At 40.1% G+C, this 13,949-nt stretch overlaps 1 protein-coding gene across 1 annotated transcript in view; it reads left to right on the forward strand.

Moving 5' to 3' along the window:
* The first annotated feature begins 4,102 nt into the window (after positions 1-4,102).
* The window catches only part of LOC129244063 (UDP-glycosyltransferase UGT4), a 74,197-nt gene continuing 64,350 nt past the window's right edge, over positions 4,103-13,949 (forward strand). The window contains exon 1 of the mRNA XM_054881677.1: positions 4,103-4,342. Coding sequence (XP_054737652.1) covers positions 4,103-4,342 — 240 coding nt within the window. The remainder of the gene's footprint in view (positions 4,343-13,949) is intronic.

Raw genomic sequence — 13,949 nt, forward strand, 5'->3', positions numbered from 1 at the left:
ATGCGCCTCTAATCGGCGCGGCAGCAACAAATAATAACAATAATAATAAGTAGGTACCCGTGTTAGAAATGAAGATACCATTTTTTTCAAAAAAAAAAAAAATGTTTATTTTTCAACATAGTCCCATTTTAAAAAGATACACTTCTCCGAACGCTCCGTTCATTTTTTTAACCCCTCCAAAAGATAGCATTTGTCGAGCCCTCCAAAATACGCCTCTGTCTCGGCGTTGACTTCTTCATTTGAACTAAGTTTTTTTCCCGGCTGCCATTTCTTAATGTTTGGGAACAAGAAAAGTCCGCAGGGAACCAGATCAAGTGAATAATACGGGGGGTGCGACATCAATTCATAACGCAATTTATGCAGTTTGGCGGGGACAACTACGTTTGAATTAGCTCATGCATTATTGTGGTGAAACAGCACCTTCTCTTTCGCCAAATGCGGCTGTGTCTCCTCCAATTTTTTGTGAAAAGCGGTGTAATAACTCACTGTAGCATTTTACATTGATCGTTCTTCCTTTTTCTTTTTCAGAATGACGCCATTCACATCACAAAAATTCGTCGCCATGACCTTTCTGGCCGATGGGACTATCTTCGCCTTCTTTGGAACAGATTTAGACCGGGAGAAATCCATTGTTTTGATTGTTGTTTAGTTCCTGGTGTGTAATGATGAATCCAGGTTTCATCAACGGTGACAACTCGACGACAATTTTTTCATCTGCAACTTATCGTGTAAAATATTAATTGCCATTCCAGTAGACACACCTTTGGTCTCTGTTACTTTGCGCACTTTCGTTCGTCGATCAGCGAGAATCATTTCGTGGACTTTTTGAATAATTTCCTCGGTAACCACGTCTGCCGGGCGTCCTGGTCGCTCCTCATCAAAATCGGATGTTCGTCCACGTTTAAATTCGTTGAACCAATATCTAACTGTGGTTATAAATTTCAAAGCGTCCCCATAGACAGCATCCAACTTTGCTTTTATCTTCTCGCACTTTTTCCCATTCAAAAATAAAAAGCGAATTTCCGAACAATACTGCTCTTTTTCAATCTTAGCGAAAATCACGAAACACGTCTTACTCAAATAGTTGCCAAATCCAAACTATCACTCTGGCGGGTAACGAGGCTAACTTCTTTGGCCCGGAGCCCGTTCTGCCACTTCCTTCTGCAGCCATCAAAGCCACGGTTAGGAAATGGATTACTCTAACCCACAAGCGAACTTGACAGGCTGAGAGAGGCTGCAGATGGACAAATCTGATGTTACCTGTCATGTCCGACCGACTGTCGCAGTTCCTCCTGTTACTAAGCAGAGGGACTGTAGGAGGCTCGTTGAACTGATGACGAGCCACTTTCTATGAGTAAAGCACATGGAAAAGGTAGGCATCTCAATCAGTGCACTCTGCTCAGCATGTGGAGAGGAGGATGAGACAGCGGACCACTTTCTTTGCGTCTGCACAGCCTTCGTTCGAATCAGTCTTGAGGTCTTTGGCACTGATGTGTTAAGAAGCGACTACCTTGGCTCCTGTGGCACCACAAGATCTACTTAGATTTCTTCGGAGATTGAGTAAATTTAAAGAAAATTAAAAAGGGAATCCGAGTGCAGTGCAATGGGCTTTAATTGTCTCTGAGTGCTGTACTTTCTAGTCTGTCCCGACGAAAAAAAAAACCTATCACTCTGTCTGAAATTTGTTTTGCCGTCGTTTGATAGGTGGCAGCACTCGATGCTAACAACAACTTCCCGCAGGAACGCATTCTGCCATCAAACGCGGGTAGTTATTGAACCGCCCTCGTATTACCCTTTTGTATGGAAGTTTAGCACATACGTCTTTATTTACTAGTATAGAATGTCAGTAAAAGTGGATGTGCGTATGTGTGTATGTGTGCGTGCGTTTGCGCTTGAATTTGTGTGACGTGTCAAGTAGGTCACTTTCAGCACTATTTTTGTTTATCTCACACTCAATATGTAGATATATATTGTATATGCATATGTAAATGTATGTGTGCGCAAGTCCTTCTAATAAAGTCCATTAGAGCCCCAGTGCGTGTCTGCCAATTGTTTAATATCATAATTTTGTGTTTGTGGTTGTTGTTTACTTTGCAGCTCATCCGGTGCAATATCCGTTTGGTTCTATTGATGCAAATACATTTAGTTAGATGATGATTTCATACATACTGACAGTGGCATATGTTGAATTTTTTTGTATAAAATATATTCATTAAAGTGGCGCTTATTCTATTACTTTTTAAAGTAGATTATTCGGCTTTTCTTAGTATAGCGGAATTTGGAATGGCGACAGTGGGAACAGAAGTTCATGCAGAAAGATCGGCGGTGCCTTAAAAAACTAATTGTAAAAATCGTCAAAAATACCCTATGATCAAAAAGTACGGGGAATGTTTAATTTAAACGAACCGCGCACGTGGGAACCGGTCCATATTTTTTTCTTATGTTGGTAGGTCTGTAAGAAACACATCCATCACTTTTTAGCGCCACCGGATCATTAGTGTCTGCCTGGCCGGCCGAATATTTGGGCAAACAAGTATTGGATTTTGCATGATGATATCGCGCCATCGCACCGAGCCTAAATTGTGCTGGATTATTTGACCAAACACCAAGTAAATACCATCGTGCAAGCACCGTATTCACCTGATATGACCCAGTGCGACTTATTTTTATTTCCCAAATTGAAGTTACCACTACGTGGAAGGAGATTTCAGTCGATAGAGGAGATCAAAGAGAATGCGACATCGCTTCGTCGGCCTACCAGGGGTGCATGGAGGACTGGGTCAAACGTTGGCACATGTGTGTTGCTTCAGACGGGTCATATTTTGAAGGAGATAAAATAAATTTGCCTGAAATTTAACTTTGTTTTGTTTTATTTAAACATTTCCTGTACTTTCTAGTCATAGGATACATGCAGCTTAGCCCATTTTTCTTTGCCGACGAACAACACCGAACATATATTTACTTGATTCAATCGGTGCATGACACGCAATAGGCCATTCGATTGGCAATCTATTAATTTAGTCGATAGTGAAGGCGGGGTGAGATGCATCGCTTAGCTCACGCAAGACAAATAGAACCACACATCAATGAGAAATTATTCCTCCATTGGAGTGGCAGAAGTCTTAACGTGCAACAAGTCAGGCAAATCAGCGTCCGCAGTAACGTCATACCGACCTTTCTGACTACTACCCATTCTATCCAAAATGTTGAAAAAATTATTAATTAAATTGCCAATAATTGAAAAAGAAGTATAATTCCGGGGCACCTAGATTCCACGCTGAACATTTGAAGATAAACAATGATTTTTTTGCTGTTTGGCAAAGGGTAAGTATTTATTCGATATAACTCTTTTTGCTATACAAAACTATGTTAATTGTATTTTGGAGTTATTTAATTTTTTTATTTGTTTGAAGAATACCCGGAGGCAAAACCTGTTCTTCTTTGCATTTCATCGAAGACAAGCAGCCGCCGAAGCAGCGCGGGACATTTGCGACGTGTACCAGGACGTTCAATAATGTGTGTGACTGACACATAGATATCGGCACTAGTACTAAATCAATATTTTTTTCGAAAGTTGGCAACCTTTTTAGGCTTACTGTCAAAATCATATGTTAATCCGACCATTTGTTTGCAAGTGACAGTGCTTTAAGTGACGCTACTTTTGAGTTTAAAAAAAAAAATGAATTCAAAGCAATTCCGTGTGCTGATTTATCATTGTTTTTTAATGAAAAAAAATACTGTTCAGTGCCAGGAATGGCTTGAAAAACATTATTCAGACTCTGCTCCATCAAAAAGAAGCATTTGTTATTGGTATGCCGAATTCAAACGTGGTCGTACAGACACCGATGACATTCCATCTACTGGAACGCCAAATGACGCTGTTATTCCGGAAAACGTTGAAAAAACACTGAAAATCATTATGCCCGACCGTAAAGTGAAAGTGAGGGAGGTTGCTGACATTTTAAAGATATCAGCAGGCAGTGTACACACCATAATACACGAACATTTGGGTATGAAAAAGGTGTTTTCCAAATGGGTGCCGCGTTTGCTCACACCGGAGCAAAAACAACAACGAATCGATGATTCAAAGAGCTGTTTGGACATGTTTACGCGCAATAAGTCGGAGTTTTTGCGTCGGTACATCACAATGGATGAAACATGGATCCACCATTTCACTCCAGAGTCAAATCGGCAGTCTGCTGAGTGGCATGCAGCCGGTGAAAGCCGCCCAAAGCGACCAAAGACGCAGCAGTCGGCTGGCAAGATTATGGCGTCTGTATTTTGGAATGCGCATGGAATAATATTCATCGACTATCTCCAGAAGGGCCAGACCATCAACAGGGTATATGAGGGTATGGTGCATTGAGAAATGCGCGAAAAGAATGTCACGGTCAATAAGGAGCTCTACATTGCCTAGCTACACCGCGTGAATGCGGCTATTCGACTGAAAAGACCTGATCGATATGGTCAAACCATACTCCTTTACGAAAACCCCAAGCCCATGTTGCAAAAGTCGTCAAAGCCGCACTCCAAGAGCTTCAGCATCCGCCGTATTTTCCGGACCTTGCACCGATCGATTACCTTCTTTTCCGCTCCCTGTTAAGCTATTTGAAGGGCCTTACGTTCGGTAACAAAGAGGTGTTTAAAAACTGGCTCAACAATTCTTTGACACCAGAACAGGCGATTTTTGGCAGAACGGCATCAACAAATTGGTCGAGAAGTGGGAAGTGGTTGTAAACAGCAACGGAGAATATATAACTGATTAACTTATTGATAAAATTATTGATTTTTGTTTAAATACAATTTTTCGGTAAAATTGCTACGAACTTAATTTCCTACCTAATATATCACAACTCACAGTAGATACGCCAAACATATGTAAAAACGTTATGTATAAAATTTTTCGTTCGTCCGGAATGAAGAAAACGGTACATTTTCCTACAACAAATCAACCACTTGAACTTGATATTTTATTGATTTTTTAAACGCCAATTTCCCTCCGTAACGAAGTATTTGCTTCTGACTGCTCATAAAAGTAAATCTCCCAATTTCACCAAGTGGGGCTGTCGTTGGGCTGTGCGAAATGTGTGAACATAAACATACCCTGCAGGGAAAAATACCAGTTGTGAACTAAAATAATAGCAATTCACTTTTCAGTTTCAGCTAAACAAGTTTGTGTTCTATATTTGGGTGTTAGGAAGTGGTATTTTTAACACGGCGATGCCCTTCGAAATGTCAATTGTGCGGCTGTGCGTCAGTTAACATTTCTAGTCCAGTATGAGTCTAAAATAACCAGTTTTGGACTAGTTAAAATATTAGTTTGGCAAAAATAAATCCAATATTTTTGCGTAAAATTTTGCTCACTAGGTAAACAATATAAGAAAAACATCCATTTCATTCCTTTTCGACGCTTTAAATATTCTATATTTTTCATATAAAAAGTGTAGGTACATAAAGTAGGTTTTTGTTTTTAATTAAATGAAACTTCTTTCAGGTACAATAATTAGAAAAAATTCGTAAATTGGTTCAAACTTACGCTATAAGTAAATCCTAGAAAAGCTTCAACATATTCTTTAAAACGAGTAATAAAGAAATTAAATTTAAGGTATTCACTTTTGGAATAAAAAAATACAAGATGGCGCAAAATTATAATTTTTGCAAATGGCGTCGCAGATCAATTTGATATTGAAGTGCGTAAAGATCAAAATGAAGTTTTGCGTCACTCAAAATCATTTTTTTTTTTTATTTAGTAAAGAAGTTATTCAAAACCAAAATTGATATCGAAAAGGAAACAATGGACTTCACAATTTTTTTTTTTTTTTTCGAGGGGAATCTTCACAGATACCGTCACAAAAACGGCATGCACGACTCGTACTGCTTGCTAAAAAACACCTCATTTGGGACCACGCCCAATCAGCAATTATCTTACTGTGTTGGACTTGCAAAACAGTACGCCTACGTACTAAACCCTGAACTCCGTCTCCTCCGCCCTTCTCCCTGCGCTACTGCTGCAACGTTTTACTTCGCAGGGCTGATTAGCTATATAGTTTCGTCAATTTTATCTTAGCTCCCTCTGAGTTCTTACAACGAAAGCAGCTACTTCCATCCACCTTTCTTCCGATTCCATCACGTAGCCAACTATGTCGGTTGCAATTGGAAGTCTACTTCCTGCCGTGAACCGCGGGCATCGGAAACTGGCATGTTCCGCGTCTTCCTCAATGTTGATGTATACAGGACAGTAAGGACTATCGTCGTGCGCAAACCTATAAAGGTATTTTCTAAAGGCCCAGAAAGGAACTGAGTCATGTGATAGGTGGTATCACAAAAACTACGGTTGAGCCATGGTCTTTACTCAGGAACCAGTTTATAAGTCCATCGCCCTTTATTGGAGGTGTTCTATCGATCTTGCCACCTTGTCTGTGAGACAAGTCTTTCCTCTTCTCCTCTTTTCTCACCGCTTTTTTATTTACTTCATCGTATTTTGGCCGCCGCGGACAAATGAGTTGTTGCGTGACTACCATCCGGAATTCAGAAAGAGAGCGTCGGTTCGAGACTCGGTGAAACAACAAAATTTTTTTTTTTTGCCTCCTTTATTAATTACACCTGTCGTATGACACTAAGTAATTCTTTCTGCAGCTTGGATTTTATAACATTAATCATTATCAATATTACATGTGGGTTAAGTTTTTGTGTGAGTTTACAAGTGTAGGTATGTGCATAGCTTTAAATTATTCTAGTTATCAGCTGAGTTGGGGTTGGTCGTTTGAGCCGCCTAGAGTTTGCCCTTTCTGCTGTTGGGAGTTGTCGCATGTCATTATTGGAATGGTTCATTAAACGGACAATATGATTTGTGCTGCGTTTGCGGATGATTTCTGCTATTGTTTCGATGTTGAGATCGCGATGAATGTCTTCGTTTGGGATGTACCAAGGTGCATTGGTTATAGTTCTGAGTATTTTTGATTGTAGTCGTTGAATAATGTTAATGTTACTTTTGCTTGCAGTACCCCAGATTTCTATGCCGTATGCCCAGATTGGCACAATCACAGTTTTGTATATAAGTATTTTATTCAGCAATGACAGTTTCGAACGCCTGCCAAGTAGCCAATATAGTTGTCGGAATCTGTTTTTTACCTCATTTCTTTTCATCGTAATATGTTCTTTCCAGAGAAGTTTGGAGTCAATAGTCATTCCAAGGTATCTTGCTTTGGTGTCTATTGGGATTTGTGAGTGGTTTATTGTCAGATTCTTGTGTCTTACTTTCTTGTTGGAATAAACTACATGAATTGTTTTGCCGCTATTGATTTGTATACCCCAAGCATTAAACCATGTTAGTGTTTTGTTCAAAATTTGTTGTAACTTGTTTGTTGCTGCTTCTAAGGTTTTATGAGTTGCCAATAGGACAGTGTCATCTGCAAAAGTTGCTATCATGTCGATACTTGCAGGCAGGGGAATATCAGCTGTGTACGGTACATATAGTACAGGCCCTAGTACACTGCCCTGAGGTACACCGGCTTCCATGAGTTGAATATTAGAGTATTTGTCTCTATATTTCACATAAAAGAATCTGTTTGCTAAATAGCTTTTCATTAACAAATAGTAGTCGAGTGGAAGATACTGTTTAAGTTTAAATATTAAACCCTTGTGCCACACGCTGTCGAAAGCTTTCGCTACATCAAGATACACAGCAACACATGTATTTCTTTTGTCAATTTCTGATAATATTTTATTTGTTACTCTATGTACCTGTTCTATTGTTGAGTGTTTTTTACGAAATCCAAATTGGTGTGAGGGAAATAAGTTTCGCGCCTGTAGTATGGGGTCAAGGCGGTCAAGTATAAGCTTCTCAAAAAGTTTAGATAATGATGGTAATAAACTAATTGGTCTGTATGAAGAAGCTTCAGAGGCATCTTTATTGGGTTGGGGTATTGCGATGATTTCAGCAACTTTCCAAGGCAGTGGAAAATACTTCATTCGTAATGCTGAGTTAAATACATTTCTTAAGTACAGAGTTGCTTTGTCAGGTAACTCCTTTAGAATACTTCCTGTGATTCCGTCATATCCTGGGGATTTATTTACGTCAATTTTTGTCTCAATTGCTATACGAATTTCTTTTGAAGTTATTTTCTTGATTGGTATGTTTATGTTATTTGTGAGGTGGGCATGAAATTCAGAATTGTCAATGTCTTGGTTGTTATGTTGATTTGTAAATGTTTTTTTAAAATGATCAGCGAGTATATTTGCTTTTTCTTTTGGTGTTTTCGCCCAAGAATTTGTACTTGTCCTTAGAAGGGGTTGGTGCATAACTGCGTTTTCGATTTTTTTGCAGGCCTTCCATAGTGTATAGTTTGTAGCTCTAGTAGCTCCCAGTGATGCGATATATTTTTCAAATTTTTCGTCCTTGTCCACTTTTAATATATCTTTAATTTCTTTTGCTGCTATATTCAGCCTTTTTTTGATATCTGGTGAGCGTGTAGATTGCCATTGTTGCCTTAGTTTTCGTTTTTCTCTGATTTTTTCCAAGATTTTATGGGGCAATTTGTGTTTGTTGTTACTCATCTTGATTATAGAAAAATTTTTTTTCTAATAGCGGTCGGCCCTTGGCAGGCAATGGCAAACCTCCGAGTGTATTCTTGCCATGAAACGTTCCTCATAAAAAAATATTTACCATTCGTAGTCGGCTTGAAACTGTAGGTCCCTCCATTTGTGGAACAACATCAAGACGCACACCACAAATAGGAGGAGGAACTCGGCCAAACACCCAAAGAGGGTGTACGCGCCAATTATATATATATATATATATTTTGTCGTACACTCGCTTCACTTCACAATACAGTTACGGAAATCTGTTTGGTGAAGTACTCCAACATTTAAACGAAAATATGTATCCACTGAAACAATATGCCGCATCAACAAAAAAAGAGATATAAGAAAAAAATGGCAAACAACAAGATTCCCACCATTAAAAATTGAGCTCAATAAATTAACTAAGCTGCTCAAAGACGAATTGCAAGAACACAAAAAAGCAAAATGTTCAACAAAAATTGACCACACCTTTTAACTGATAAAAAATCCGATTACTCTCTCACACAATCCTTTTAATAAAAAAAGCGAATAACCCCCTTTGGGCAAAAGGCGATATGGAGAAGACTGAAGCTTTCGCGCCGGATATTTCAAGCTCATGAAATAGCTGATAGCTTTATCCCATGTACTGTTGTCCAAGAATCCTGCGAAATAGAATTATTTACAAATATATTTATATTCCTTATTTACATTACATTCCTTGGGCTTTTTTCCGTGGACCCACCCTATGCTGTACTCCATTGTTCTATCGGAGCTAACCGTGGGAAACGAGAGAGTTGAAGAACTTGCTTAGACAGGTACTCGCTTGCTTAGGATGAGTTCGTCGAACATAGTAAAGGGTTTCCAATAACAAATGTTATTTTGAATAGGCCACTATTTCGGTAGATATCACTTTTGAAGCTGTCATTCTTTGATATTTGACAAGTAGAAACTACTCCATTAATAAAAATTGACCATTTTTGAGTCATCGTGAAGCACCTTATCGGACTGCAATACAGAAATTGGTGAAAAATTTCGAGCTGCTGGGACAAGTTAGTGATGTGCAGAATAAAACCCGTGCACGTCGCTCAAGAACAACCGAAAATATTGCTGTTGTAGCCGAATGTGTTGAAGCCTGGGGTTTGTCCATTCCTCGACGTTCTTTTTGGGATTAGGCATTCCACAAACGTCATTACACCGTATTTTGCATAAAGATTTGGGTCTTCGCGCTTCTAAAGTCCAGTTAACACAAGAACTCAAGCCGGCCAATCATCAACAACGTCGTGTCTTTGCTGATTGGGTCGTTGAAATGCATGAATATGATCCGGAAGTCCATCGAAAAATCATCTTGAGTGATGAGGCCCATTTCCACCTCGGTGGCTTCGTCAACAAGCAAAATTGTCGGATCTGGAGCTCAGAAAATCCAAGAGTTATTGTTGAAAAGCCTCTCTATCCTCAACGTGTAATTGTTTGGTGCGGTTTATGGTCCGGCGGAGTCATTGGACCTAACTTTTTCGAAAATGAAACTGGAGCAACAGTTACGTTGAATAGATTGCGCTATCGAGAGATGGTTAACGATTTTTTATGGCAGGAATTGGATGGTATTGATCTGGGCAACGTTTATTTTCAGCAAGACGGCGCTACGTGCCACACAAGCAACGAAACCATTGATCTTTTACGGGAATAACACCTCTTTTTGGGAAACCCTTTATATATCACTATCTCTCAGTTTTGAAGAAGGCACTAGACGATGAACTAACTTTGGAAGGACAGACTATATGGGAAGCCCCGACCTTCCACAGGATTGCCAAAATAAGGATACGAACTTGTAGAACGAAAACAACCAGTTCTATGCTATCACTCCCAAGGAAGGAATGCAAAATATAGGTTAAAGTACTGACGGGACATTGTCTCGCTCCATATTACGCAGCTAAAATGGGATTGGTCCAGAACGACGATACTTTAGAACACCTCCTTTGCCACTGCAATGCTATAAGCAGTACTCGTTACAACTGTCTGGGATCGGCATACTTTTCATATCTGAAAGATAGGTAGGTTGGAAGGTAAAATGGTTGAAGTCCCAGTCTGGTACTCCTCAAGTACACTAAAGCGGCGTTTTGATACCATTATGAGACCCCCAACAGGCAGATATCTACAGCCAGTCAGAGATGTTGATATAATGGAGAAGATTGATGGGATTTAGGTTGGGGCACTGCTCCAGGCTGTCGAAGAAAGGAGCACTTAGTGATCCTAATCGACTAGCTGCTAAACCCGGACATTTACAGAGAAAGTGCTCAACAGTCTCCTTCTCTGAAAGGTCGACACAGCTTCTGCAATGGAGGTTAAATGTCAACTCTAGCGTTTTTGCATGTGTGACGATCGTCCAGTGACCGGTAAACACAGCTAAGAGTTGGGAAATTGATCAGCGAGGAATCCAAAGGGCTTTCTGAGTCCTTCGTATATTGTACTGCGGCCAAAGGGTTTTCGAAATAGCACATGAAGAAAAGAGCTCCATCTTTTCTGAGCTTTCCTGAAAAATAATTTGTGCAGTTCCCCTTTAACAACTGTCAGGGTTATGCCGATGACTGGGAAGGAGGTATCTGAGGCCAATTCAGTCCCCTTCCTGGCAAGCTCATCAGCAATTTCATTTCCCTCTATGCTCCTATTTCCTGGAACCTCGATCAGATAAATGTCACCAGCACACCCAAGAGATTTGATCTCCTCCTTACAGGAGTTTATTAATTTCGTTTTGCACCATGGCACCGTCCAGAGACTTGATCGTGGCTTGACTATCGGAGAAAATGTTAATATCTCCCTCGCTTCCGCGGTCCTTAAGCATTTTGCATGCCTGCAGAATCGGAAAGACTTCTGCTTGAAAAAGACTAGCAGTATTCGGCAGGATATTGCTGACTAAAGTTCGAACTCGCCGAGGCATGTCTAACGGACTAGTTTAACACGATCCCAACAGCACTGGTAGCACTAAGAACCCTTGTGGTTTATGTGAGATCTATTCAGATCAGCCAGATTTGCCTAATCTAACCTAAACACGTTTTGAAGACTTTTGCTGACAGAAGGCTCAAGCAGACTCCTTATTGCAGAAATCTGTCAAAGGCAAATTTAATGCTCTACACTCTTTTTTTTTTGTGATCAAAGATAATACATTTTATTCATTTGAATTAAGACTTTCGTTCGAACCACTCGTTGAATCTGGCCGAACCAATATCCTCTAATCATCGCGATGCATTGGCGCGTCTATAGCCGAGTATTAAACTTTCTTATCTAAAAAAAATAACTAATTTGCAGATAAATTTACTATTTTAATATTTGTATTATTTTAGTCAACGACGAACTGGTATGATTTCTTCTATTAAATGCCGGTACCTGAACTAGAAGATTTACGTACTAGTTTGGCTTTTTCCTGCAGGGTATTTACCCATTCTTCACACACACATGCATGCGAATGTGTTGGTGTATTGTAAGCGTTTTCCCCATCAGGTGTGCGAAAATTGTGTTGAAAGTGGCATCTTGCTTTCGTGTGAGTAGTGACTCCCGGTAAATCGTTCAAGTGCTGTTATTTATCGCCTCCAGGAAGCAGGCTGTGGTTTTGCTGTATAAAATTGTTTTGAGGACGAGAAGTATTCACTATTTTACAGCTGCCGTTTTTGCATAAATTGCCGGCAATTTATTGAAATTAATTCAGTTTCCTTATGCGAAAGCTGTAAAAATTTAATTTGTTATCTCGTTAAATTGTGCAATTGTCATTTCATTTATTTTATACAACAACATAAACTTAAGTTTTCTTGAAATGGCTTTCATATTACTTGATTTTTTCTCTTCGTAAGAAAGATTTGCATATTAAAACTTGGTTAATAATTTTGCTTAAGTTCGCTTATTGTAAACTTACTTTAGTCCAGTAATACCACAAAACATTTGACTTTCTCATTTTTGCGGAACCATTTGCGGCTCACGGCGTCCAACGGTTGGAGAGGGTGGTCTGCATCAGTAAGGGCATCTTGCCTGGTTTTCCATGGGCTTCCGGGACATCTCTTCAAGTGCTTTCTGTTGGCCTAAATGGCAGCCAGCGCAAAGGTTAAGATCCTTCTCTGATCGGCGATTTTTTTTTTTTTTTTTTGTCGGGACAACTAGCAAGTTTAGCACTCAGACATTAACTAAGTCCATTGTAATACATTTGGATTCCCTTTTAATTTTCTTTAAATCTACCCGACGAAGAAATCTGAGTAGATCTTGTGGTGCCAAGGAGCCAAGATGGTCGCTTCTTAAAACATCAGTGAAAAAGACCTCAAACCTGATTCGAGCAAAGGCAAGGCAGACGCACCCGAAGTGGTCCGCCGTCTCATCCTCCTCTTCACAAGCTGGGCAGAGTACACTGTCTGAGATGTCCAACCTTTCCATGTACTTCGCCCACAGAAAGTGACCCGTCATCAGTCCAACCAGCCGTCTGCACTCCCTTCCGCTTAATGACAGAAGGGTTTGTGACAGTCGATCGGACATGACAGGTAACATCAGTTTAGTCCATATGCAGCCTCTCTCAGCCTGCCAAGCTCGCTTGTGGGTTTTAGTTACCCATTTGCTAACCGTGGCTTTAATGGCCGCAGAAGGGAGTGGCGCACAGTTACTAAACTCATGGAACGCAAAAGGTATACTCAGCAGCGGGGAGGCAGGCAATGGAGAGAGTAAGTGTGAGTGCACCGCCAGAGAAAAGCGGGTTAAGAGGCAATGGTCACTGGTGTAATTACTTAAAACTGGTGGAAGACTGTCTATATCATTTAGGAAATTCGCTGCACGGGCAGACTGCATTATTCTTGGGTTAGTGGAAATTGACAGTGAAGATGGCACCATTTCCAGGGAGGAATTGTGTGTTAACGGACTTTTTGAAGGTCATAAGGAAGAACTTTGGGTCTCCGCCTTGTTTGGTGCACTTAGAGGCGAATAGTTTGGGGCGACTGGTTGGCGGCTTTTACGTATGGGGTAGCAGTGGCCTTTCTTGAGAAGGTCTGGAAGGGAATCAATTTGGAGTCGGTGGACAAAAAGGAGTTGCCTTTGCGTCCACGTGCCCTTGTCTGTCTCCCGTCCGAATCTTCTAAAGGAACTCGGCCCCTATTGTAAGCCGAAACTTTCCGCTTCTTCTTCTTTATTTGCATGCTCGTTTTCGAACGTAAGCGATCGTACAATTCAAGTTTCATTACAATTCAATTACAATTTAAAATTTCTAAAAAATATTGTCTGTAATTTCGTTAAAATCTTCTCTGCCTCTTGCCCCATTCAACAACTCTCTGATGTTTCCTATGCCGGTCCAGTGTAAAAATAAATGAAAAGTGTGCAATTTTGTATTAAAAAAACTTTCCTATCACAACTGGAATATGGTTCAG

This window comes from Anastrepha obliqua, chromosome 4 (assembly GCF_027943255.1).
Source record: "Anastrepha obliqua isolate idAnaObli1 chromosome 4, idAnaObli1_1.0, whole genome shotgun sequence".
Lineage (NCBI taxonomy): Eukaryota > Metazoa > Arthropoda > Insecta > Diptera > Tephritidae > Anastrepha > Anastrepha obliqua.